Source organism: Panulirus ornatus, chromosome 4, assembly GCF_036320965.1.
Source record: "Panulirus ornatus isolate Po-2019 chromosome 4, ASM3632096v1, whole genome shotgun sequence".
NCBI lineage: Eukaryota > Metazoa > Arthropoda > Malacostraca > Decapoda > Palinuridae > Panulirus > Panulirus ornatus.
Window position 1 is genome coordinate 72,227,909 of NC_092227.1, and position 11,103 is coordinate 72,239,011.

General features: G+C 43.0%; 1 protein-coding gene across 1 annotated transcript in view; it reads left to right on the forward strand.

Moving 5' to 3' along the window:
* Window positions 1-11,103, forward strand: part of LOC139767303 (gamma-aminobutyric acid receptor alpha-like) — a 120,843-nt gene that overhangs the window by 93,998 nt on the left and 15,742 nt on the right. Inside the window, exons 3-8 of the mRNA XM_071696529.1 lie at window positions 581-661; window positions 1,654-1,754; window positions 3,307-3,391; window positions 6,655-6,876; window positions 10,083-10,165; window positions 10,670-10,804. Coding sequence (XP_071552630.1) covers window positions 581-661; window positions 1,654-1,754; window positions 3,307-3,391; window positions 6,655-6,876; window positions 10,083-10,165; window positions 10,670-10,804 — 707 coding nt within the window. The remainder of the gene's footprint in view (window positions 1-580; window positions 662-1,653; window positions 1,755-3,306; window positions 3,392-6,654; window positions 6,877-10,082; window positions 10,166-10,669; window positions 10,805-11,103) is intronic.

Consider the following 11,103-nt stretch of genomic DNA (forward strand, 5'->3'; position numbering starts at 1 on the left):
GACGAAGCTAGGACGCCATTTGGTAAACATGGTAAACATGAATTTCATCAAACATGTATGACCATGTGTGTGTGTGTGTGTGTGTGTGTGTGTGTGTGTTTGTGTGAGTGTGTGAAAATAGATTGTATGACCGCCAATATAGCTATCTGCTTCCTAACAGTTGTACGTCAGAGTCTCAAATGAAGTGATACTGGTTCGGTACAACTCATTGTCACGTTGTTTAGCTAAGCTGATCGATTATCCTCCCCTCTTAACCCTTGCCACTGTGGTTTGTCCAGTGAGAGACTGATAGTCGTGCCTCCGCTTTTCTGGCACTTTTCCTTAGTATTCTTGCATTATGTTGTGATCAGGTATGATGTACTTGTCTTGACTACATAATGCAATACAGCTGAGTCCATGCTTCACTCTCTCTCTCTCTCTCTCTCTCTCTCTCTCTCTCTCTCTCTCTCTCTCTCTCTCTCTCTCTCTCTCTCTTGCTGACAAACTCACCAGGAACCTTATTTCTGCTTCTATGGCAGTAGCTAATTTTATGATCCTCTGTGATGCTTGAGGGATTAATTCTGCTTCGTGTGGACTGCAGGGTCGGTGGGGAGAGGGAGGATCCAGACTCCAGGAAAGTCTTCCCTCGTATCAACAGGAACTTGCCCAACTTCTCCTTCAGGTGAGTCGTCATCGCACTCACATCATCAACAGCAACATCCACTCACACAGTACCTGTTGTAAGTTTAAGTCAACTTGTATGAATTTTGAGCCAACTTTTAGGAATTTTGACCAACTTATATATGAGTTTTGAGCCAACTTTTAGGAATATTAAACAACTTATATGACTTTTGAGCCAACTTATAAGAGTTTGAAACTAACTTTTAGGATTTTTGCATTTTAAGTTGTGATTTGTGTTAATGTATGGGATTTTATAGATACACCTCTTGGATATTACTGCATAATTGCATGAATTAGACATCGCTACGTGTTCGGGGAACTCTCTAAGATAATGAAAAAAAATTTCTAACTGTAAGAAACAGGAATATTGTCTGTTTGAAGTCTTTTTCGCGTTATCTTAATCAAAAGTGGGCCGTGAGAGTAGTCAGCCCATGGGAACATTCTATGAGATGCATCTATGTAACTCACAGTAAAATGATAATAACAAACAGATGATGAAAAATCAATGGCATGTGTGCGTGAGTCTTCCACCGTTTTGGATGTCATCATCTGTTGGATGATTTAATGAACTCTGGTGGACGACACAACTGTACTGCACATCCATTGTATTGAGTACCATCAGGATGAGACGGGATCACCTTCTTTTGTTCCCAGGCAGCAAGTAGTTCTGGAGAGCAGTGGAGAGCCCGTTTTTGGTTGTCTTTGATGTGGTCATTGACATCGTGAGGATTGTCTTTCTTGTTTGTGCATAGCGAGCGGTTATCTGGTGTAGACTGCCCTCAGAACAGTGATGTGCTGTGGACTGCCTTGGTTGTCTGGGTATTGACGGCAATTTTGCATGTGTAGAGTTACTTGAAGGTTTGTGAAAGCTTGCAGTGATCTGGTGTCACCTACACAGACAACGAACTGTATGCAGAGAGATGTGTTGATGTATATCGGGATGTGGGAATACTTTCTCTCTCCCTCCTTCCCTCCTAACTCTCTTTTCCACAGGTCGGGTGGAGTACGACAGATCACACCCACCAAGAACATCTCCACCCTGCTGGACAACCTTCTCAAGGGCTACGATCAGAAGCTGCGTCCATCTTTCGGAGGTAATCCAGTAGTGTCATGTCCTCCGGCTTATCCTATATGTAAACAATGATTCATTCCTTCTTCAGGCATCTTTTGTCTCCCCGCTGATGAAGGGATAATCACTCATACTTGAATAATCTTTCTTATTTCATGGTTTAAGTCTTGAGGTTTCCACCCCTGTCAGGGATAAGATTACACACACACACACACACACACACACACACACACACATATATATATAATTATATATATATATATTTATATTCATATTTATATATGTATATCGTGCACCAGATATCCATGCATCTACCAACCCTGAAGATAAAATGAACACCTGGGTCATCTGTGAGTAGGCTGTACCGTCCAGGATTCGAACCCTGGTGGACGTGACTCATAATCAGTGATGCTAAGCACTGTGCCACAGAAACACACAACACTAGACATATGTTAAGATGAAATTAACAGTAAAATTTTTGCTCTGTTCTGAGAGAACTCAGCACAGCTTGAGGTGTGTGGCTACGGTCCTCCGGCACACTTGACCTTCTTCTGACACCTTTAATTTGCCACTCTGGAAGTCCTCCCTCCCTCCCCCTCTTTATCCTTCCCAGGATGTCTTATTGTGTGACGTGAAACCTACCACGTCTTTCTAACTTTTGCAGCCACCATTTATCCTCTCGAGGCCTTTCCTTTGCCAGCCCGAGACGCAATTATCCTCCTCCGTCCAGCTTTGTCGTGCTCTCCTTCTTCTGCGACGGAGAGGGGCGGGCAGTGCATGCCAGTGTCCTCGTCCATTCCGCTTTCCTCTGTCCAGGGACGTGGGAGAGCCTGGGTATGCATGCCTTCATCCTCGACTGTTCCGCCGCTTTCCTCTGTCCGGTGGACGGGAAGAGTTTGATGTAGATGCTACTGACATGGAAGAAGGTTATATTCCGCCTCGTAGGCCTGAAATTACATCTGTGATAGATTCTTTACAATCACAAATATCCTTCGAGCCGTTCATCATGGCTTTTATTAACGTAAAAATCTTCTTAACTGCCTTTTATATACAACGAATGATAACAGATTTCACATTATTTGACTTACTACCATCTGTTTTGCGCCTCGGTCGTGTAACCAAGTCGTTAATTTACTGCATTCATCAAATCACCGCTCGAGGGTTCGATCCCTGGCACGGTGTGTACCGGCTCATAGCCCACCCAGCTGTTTGTCCCTCCTCTTGTTGACAGATGACTAAGCACCAGCTTGGGGATGGGGTAAGGCACCTCAGCTGTGACAGGCCCTGCCAGCCGACAGCTTGTACCTTGGCTAGAGTTCACTCAGGGGTGTCCATGTATGGAGACATTGTCCTCATTGGCGGGTATAGTGAACCTACTATGAATGTCAGTGTCTATGGGGCATGACCCCTCCATTGGAAAGCCTAACGAACTTACCAAGGTTGTCCAACCCTCACGGACTGACCTATACTAGCCTCTGTATAATGACTTGGGGTTGGGAGGTCTGTTCTTATTCTTCTAAAGCTGAAGTTCTCAGTTCTTCTTGGTATAAACTGACGTTTGTTCCGTTTCCCCGCAGGTGAACCCACGACTGTGGAGATCGACATTGAGGTTCGCAGTATGGGCCAGATATCAGAGATGGACATGGTAAGTCAATACATAAAGTACGTCTAAGTTGTTGCGTTACGGTTCCTGACTGAATGGCCGTCCACAAGTCGATAGGCACTTACTGAAATAAACCGTACACAAGTTAGCTCCTGATCCCCTGATCACCGTTCTAACTAGAAACCTCCAATAGATTCCTCCCAAATTCCTCTTCGTCGTCTGAATACCATACCTCCAGTCGACAGTTAAGGAAGATATTCATAGCTTAATCTCCATCCAGACTGGACTTGGATGTCAGATAGCAGGTGTGAGTCTCACAGCTGATGTACGTGGACACCTGTGTTCTCACATACCACTATCACAGGGGTCGCACGTCCTGAGTTCATCCACAGCGAAAATGAGCTGTTCATATACCACCTCAGAAGACAAGAACCTCTCTATGTCTTATTGAAGGTCAGTAAAGGTGAAATAGATCTCTAGATTGCGCTCTGTGGTGGAGAAATCTGTCGTTCTAATGATGAGCTTATCGAAGACACGTCTTTGGAAGGAGTGACAATATTGTACACATTTTCATCCATTCTACCTAGGGGTCTTGTAACGTGCTGCCACACTGATGTCTGCAGGGATATCACAAGAGGAGTTCGAGGAGGGTTAGATCTCATGAACACCTCGCATATGGAGGTCTGGGGGGTCAGCTTCGATGACTTCACCAGTAGAGACACAAGAGAAAGATCCATCCAATGTCAGCCGGGTAGTGAGTGCCACAGGCGAGAGAGAGAGAGAGAGAGAGAGAGAGAGAGAGAGAGAGAGAGAGAGAGAGAGAGAGAGAGAGAGGTGAAGAAATGAAAAGCGACACCCTCCTTCCCTCGCCAAGTGACCAGGCAAAGATGCAGCTGCTAGCAACCACTGACTCCTCACCTCATCTTCTCCACTCCATCTGTGGGACCCAAGTCATTTCATGGTTTTCCTCGACTCTCACATCAGCTTGACACTTCTCTCGCGCGAACGATTTGTGGCTGGTCAGGATAACCTCAATACTCGTCTCACCATCCCCGAATTTCCCTTCCAATCAGGTTCAGCCGCTGAGCCGTGAAACCCAACGCCCTCCAAGCGGTGCCACAAGCCACGCCTGACGTCCACAAGATATTTACGCTGAACACCGACTCTTATGCAGCGCGTTCCCTCCACAGGGAGTTCGAACCCCCGTATCATAACCTGACCGATGGAGTCGCATTTTGCGAAAAATTGATTTCACAGTTGTGCTAATGTGAGCAAATGGTCATCATGAGGAGGAAGTGCTTCCCTGGTGACGTCTTGAGGCCGGAGATCCAGGAAAGATAAGATCTTGTAAAGGAACCTACCAACCTTGACGAATTCAGTCTCTCTGGATCGTCCAGTGTGCAATGAAAGATGTTGACGAACTCCACCTGTCAAGTGATAAAACTGCGAGTGAGGAGTTACCCTCGACGAGGCTGTATCATCATCTGTGGACAGAAAAGAGTACTGTGTAGTTCAGGACCTTTCCTCCCCAGAGGAATCCACCTCACCTTGCTCCTTCGTGAAGTGCAGCTTCGAAGCTGTAAACCCCACAAGAAAAGGGTCTCTACGTTTACAATGATAATAATGATGATAATAATGATAATACTAATATTAATGATAATAATAATGATAATAATAATGATAATGATAACAATGATGATGATAACACCTTTGGTAGTGAAGGAAATCAGATCACATCTGCAACAGACCGTCTTATATTACATATTTCACGTTCGACATTCTAATGTCGGTTCGCCATGGAACGGTGGCAATATTCAGAATAATTCTACATATACAAGTACAGGAGCGAGGTCAGATGATTCATTGTGAACCCCACGAGATATCTGTATGAACTGTGGCGTATAGAATTATAACCTACACCTGGACACAACCTCTGGAAAGTGTTCATTTCTACTGTTGTGTACAGAAAGGAAGGCTGATTACCTACTCCCTAGTGTTTTTCTGGGTCCAGAGCTAACAGGCATGTGTCACCAACGACTTGCGTATGTTATTTCCTGGCTTCAATAATCAAGAAAAAACTTACGTTACTTACCTACATTACCACTCTGAGTCTGAATATTCTTAATCCTTAACTTCAGCCGGGGAAGAGGGTGAGGCACATAGATGGTGGTGGCGTTGTGAGGGTGGGAGCGTTTGCTGGGTGATACCGGCGGTGTGAGGTATGGGAGGAAAGTGGAGATGAGGCAGAAGGGTTGTGCGGTATGAGATGTGAGGAGTCACCGCAGCTCATCTTTAGATATGACTGTTGTGGCGGTGAGAAAAGTTTAGTATCATTTCATACCTCTCGCTGAGGACAGATCAGTTTAGTGTTGCCTGGCTCGTGTTGCCCCTTATGTTGAAAGCTGATACATCACCAGCATATTCACCGCCACCAACCCTATTGCCCACCCTGCAAACTTTGTTTAATGGAAAGAAATTATATATATATATATATATATATATATATATATATATATATATATATATATATATATATATATATATATATATATGTTATCAGTTTTGTGAAAGTTCGACGCTTTCATATTTTTCAAAAGTATCTCAAGACGTCTGTGCACAGCTTTGTTACTAAGAAGTAATCGTAATTTCACCATGGTGTTGGTACCGTCTCAGCTTTACAAGAGTTGCGTCCAGATGTACCAAAAGAGGAGCCAGGGTGACGGGTGCCTTTCATGGACTCCACCAAACCGTCCCTCCTTGACCAGAAACTGCTTGTCTCTGTCTGCGTAACTTCAGAATTCTTCTTACGATATGTCTCTGAGACATGGCATAGATACTGGCGTTGTCTACATCTGCACATTCTTCTCCCTTAAGATCTGGGAGACGTGTCCTCTTTTGGAAACACACTGGGGAAAACTGAGCCCCTGCGCCTTCTCCAGCAGAAGAGAAAAAGATATTTGCGTACTTTTTTGAGTTCCCACATGATATTTGCACTGGATGTTGCATTAGATGATGTCACATAGATTATAGCCTTGTCTCTCTAAGAGACATTTATTCAAGCTTTCCAGACCTTTACAATAATGTTTTGTTGATTTTGCGAGTGAGGAGGTGTTGTGAGAACATATTGTGTCGAGTTTGCAATGTTGAAATCAAAAGAAAATGTTAAAACTATTGGGCATTTGTTCTCTCTCTCTCTCTCTCTCTCTCTCTCTCTCTCTCTCTCTCTCTCTCTCTCTCTCTCTCTCTCTCTCTCTCTCTCTCTCCTGACATGACCATCACCCAGCAGGGCCCTGACAACCCCCTCCTCTCCCTCCCGTGCCAGTCCTTACTCGATGGACTGCTACTTCCGCCAGTCGTGGGTGGACGAGAGGCTGGCCTTCTCTCACCTGGACGACGCCCTCACGCTCTCCCTGGCCGTCCTAGACAAGCTCTGGAAGCCCGACACCTTCATCTACAACGGCAAGCAGAGCTACGTCCACCTCATCACCACTCCCAACAAGTTCATTCGTCTCTACAGGAATGGCAGGATCCTCTACTCCTCCAGGTGACGACACGAGAGCAGTGCATGACTCTGTGTGTAGTGTCATTGGTCTTGGTAACTGGCTAAAGATCGTTCGTTTTGTGGTATTATGGTAGTCGATAAGGCTCGGGTGATAGCATGAACTAGTCATATGATAATGAAATATGGAACGACCATACCCAGATAACTGTTCATTAGATTAACTTGTGGGAGATATTCTCGTAGTCAGGTTATCTGAGGAATATTCACCACTTGCGGTAATTACTGAGGGATGTTTACTACTGGTGACAATTGAGGAACACCCTCCACTTTGTTTATTAGTAAGAAAAAGATATCCTCCACTGGGAACGGATAAAGAATGTTTTCTTGTGTTAACTTAGTGAGAAATATTCTTTACTTCAGGTATATAATCAAGAACATTCATAGCTGAAGACACATTTACAGTGTTGCCGCCTCCTTTCCTTATTTACACTGAGCAGGCGAGTTTGGTTATATGGCATATATGGCTTTTATTGGATTTTGTTAAGACTGTTCCTCAATTGCACAGTTGAGTCATCATCGGAAAAAGTTTGGTGAACGCTTATCCTCATTCCAGTACAGTGTACAATCCAGCTTTCTCACGTAAACTGAAGTCTGTTCTTGTTCTCAGTGCGTCAATTGTGTCGTGATCTTCCCAAGAGCTGCTTGCCTTTATCCCTTGAACTCTCGCCTTCTAGTTTACTATTTCCCTACATCTCCCTGACACTCTTTGGCCCGAGACCCAGTGCTCGTTTCACTTTTTTCTTACCGAGTACACAAAGACGTCCTTCTCTACTGTCATCTGGTACACTGAAGACATCCTGAGTTTCTGATATCTCCACTGTCCCAAACAGTCTCGAAGGAACCCAGTGATCTTCTCCAGTTTGTATTCCTTTGTATTTCTGCTCTCCAATTTGGTACAATGGGAATCCTGATCCCTTGGTTATCATGCTAATACCTGTACTCCTCCCAGGTACTCCACATTTTTTCAGTCTTCTCCATTATACCAAAGATTCTTTTTTTATTATTAGTATTATCATTATTAGACGTAGTAGTAGAAGTAATGGTAGAAGTAGTAATAACGGTAAGTTGAAGGTTACCCTAAGGGAGGGTTTAGATAACCAATAAGGGGATTGAGGAATACGTGCGAGTTTGAGGCGTCCCAGAGAGGATGTCCGTTATCCCATAAGCCGAACGTAATAGGAAAGACAAGAGAAAATATACACACTTTCCTACCTGCTGATAGATACAGGAACAACAGGCTGAAGACATCTCATGTCCTAAGCACATATTCCTGCAAGAGTTTGAATGATGAACGAATGAATATCTCTTATCTATTTTCAGTCTATCTGATGTTGAGGGTACATATCCATCTTAGGAAACCATTTGATTATATTATCATTCTATTAAAGAAATTTTTGTCAAGAGAGACTGATCGAGATGTATGACACGCAGAATTTCGATAATAAACGACTTGTATGGAAATAAACAGCATTCTAAGCAACATCTCCATCCTTATGTATATTTTATGTAACTTGCTTGAAGTTCTTTTTACAACACTTACATAATTAATGCTTCATTTGTAAGAAGATTCCCAGGCCCGATCTATATATTTTATATATATATATATATATATATATATATATATATATATATATATATATATATATATATATATATATATATATATATATTTTATCGTCGTTTTCCGAGTTAACGAGGTAGCGCCAAGAACAGATGAAGAAAGGACACATCCGCTCACATCCGCTCACATCCATGGTTTACCCCGGATGCTTCACATGCCTTAGTTTAGTCCACTGACAGCATGTCGACCCCTGTATACCACATCGTTCCTATTCACTTTATCCCGTACACACCTTTCCCCATCCAGCGTGTTCAGGACCCTATCACTCAAATACTTTTTCATTCCATCCTTCCATCTCCAATTTGGTCTACCCGTTCTCCTTGTTCCCTCCACTTCTGGCACATGTATACTCCTTGTCAACCTCTCCTCACTCATTCTCTCCATATATCCAAACCATTTCAACACACCCTCTTTGGCTCTCTCAACCACACTCTTTTTATTACCACACATCTCCCTTAGCCTTTCATTACTCGATCAAACCTCCTCACACCACATATCGTCCTCAAGCACTTCATTTCCAACACATCCGCCTTAATCGCACATCCTCATCCATAGCCTATGCCTCGCATTCATGAGAATAGATTCGCAATGACGGCCAGTTCTCGGGTGTCCCATTAGTGGCACATGTCAGGTGTGGGTAAAACTGGTACTAAGCAGCTAGTGTGTAACTGTAGTGCAGGAGAATCTTAGGTGGATGTATGTGTGTTGTTTAAAACCTGAACATTGCTTCATACAGGAAAAAAAATAATGATTAAATCCCAAAGAAGGTTGCTCTTGCTTGAAAGTGAGAGCTGTTCCAATAACTATAAAGGATTCCAGTAATATGACTTTCGTTGATGTTTATGTGCATAGTTCGCCACTTTGCTAAAGTTGACACTGATCATTATCATTCAAATTATTTTTGTTACCCTTTTCATTATCAATTGTTTTAGTAGTATTAATAGTCATTCAGAAGTTTCTAATAGTCTAGGTAGGTTGTTTAAACACCATCTTGCTCTCTTATGAAACTTAAAGAGAAAACGAGATACGATGGGGAACTTGGGTGAAGCTAGTGGCCCTCTGGAGCAGCGAGATCATGAAACTTTTCAGGATGAAACCAACAAAACTATTTCTTTCTTTTTAACTTGATTCACTTCTTAGAAAATATAGAATGATACTGAACGGCTCTAATGACCTCCATCTACGAGAGCTAACCAAAGATGTTTGTTGATTTGGGTCACAAATATGTATGATGCCTGGTGAAAACATTTTGCTTTCGTGTTGAGTCGACCATGCATTACTAACTACCAGTACATCAAGACCTCTAACTTCCGTGTCAAGAAATAAACCCCTCTTTCGATATTAAATGACTTCTTGCTATTATCCTGAGTAAAGTGGAATTATTTATTCTCTTCTATGAAATCTGAGATAATTTTCCTCTTTACCAATACAGTTAATCTTTTTGTTTACTTCCTTGTTTCACCAGCACTCTAACTGTATGGCTCTCTGTCCGTTTCCAAAGTCTCATTAAGACTTACTGTCTCTTTTTCCCACTCCATCATTACGACGTTCTGTCTTCTTCCCCCAGGATGACCATCAACGCCAACTGTCCAATGCATCTCCAAAACTTCCCTATGGACACCCAGCGATGTCCACTCAAGATCGGATCCTGTAAGTTGTTTTTCCTGCTTGTACTCCTATCTAATTTTGTCTTTCAAATCCTTATTTTGCTTTTTAATCTCCAGTATCATACATCACAATTGTGTCCTTTCTTTTGGTCTAGTTGTTCGATCCTTTAGAATTAAAAGATGGAATGTCCAACATATTTTGATATACATAGTCTTGAATATAATGTTAGGATTTCTTGCTTCGTGGCTCTTCAGCAGTCGACGGTGTAGTTGTTCACTTTATGTTTTACTCGTCCGCCAATATTGTATATCATCTGTTTTATGATGTACTTTAGTCTCACTTGTTCAGACGAATGGGTTGGTAAAGCCAGAAGAGTAATTCTTAGAGGTTAAGACGGATTATATTTTACAAGTGCTTTAAAAAACAAATATATAATACGTAATGCGTATTTCCTCTCTCTCTCTCTCCCTCTCTCTCTCTCTCTCTCTCTCTCTCTCTCTCTCTCTCTCTCTCTCTCTCTCTCTCTCTCTCTCTCTCTCCAACCAGTCGCCTACACAACGCACGATGTGGTATACCGATGGAACCAGCATCGTCAGATTGTGATCGCTCCGGACCTCATGCTGTCTCAGTTCGACCTAATCGCCACACCATCTGGCTTTGAGAACATCACACGGAGGACAGGTGAGTGACACACACAAGCTGTCCAGGTGGCTAGCAACTAGTTACTGGTGGTTGACGGCGGCAGAATGAATAATGTTGGGGACCTGGACGCAGGTCTTGGTGTGCAGTGCTGGTATTCTTAAAGTAACGTCAGGTGGGTGTTGCTGCCGGGGGTGGTGAGATAGGAGTCTGTCTGCTTAAGGATGCTGGAAGGATACAGTTAGTTTATGAACAGATTATCTGGGTGATCTCGGGTGAGTGTTGAACCATGCAGGATGGTGAACATTGAAGTCTATGCATAAATATGCTCGTTTTGAATA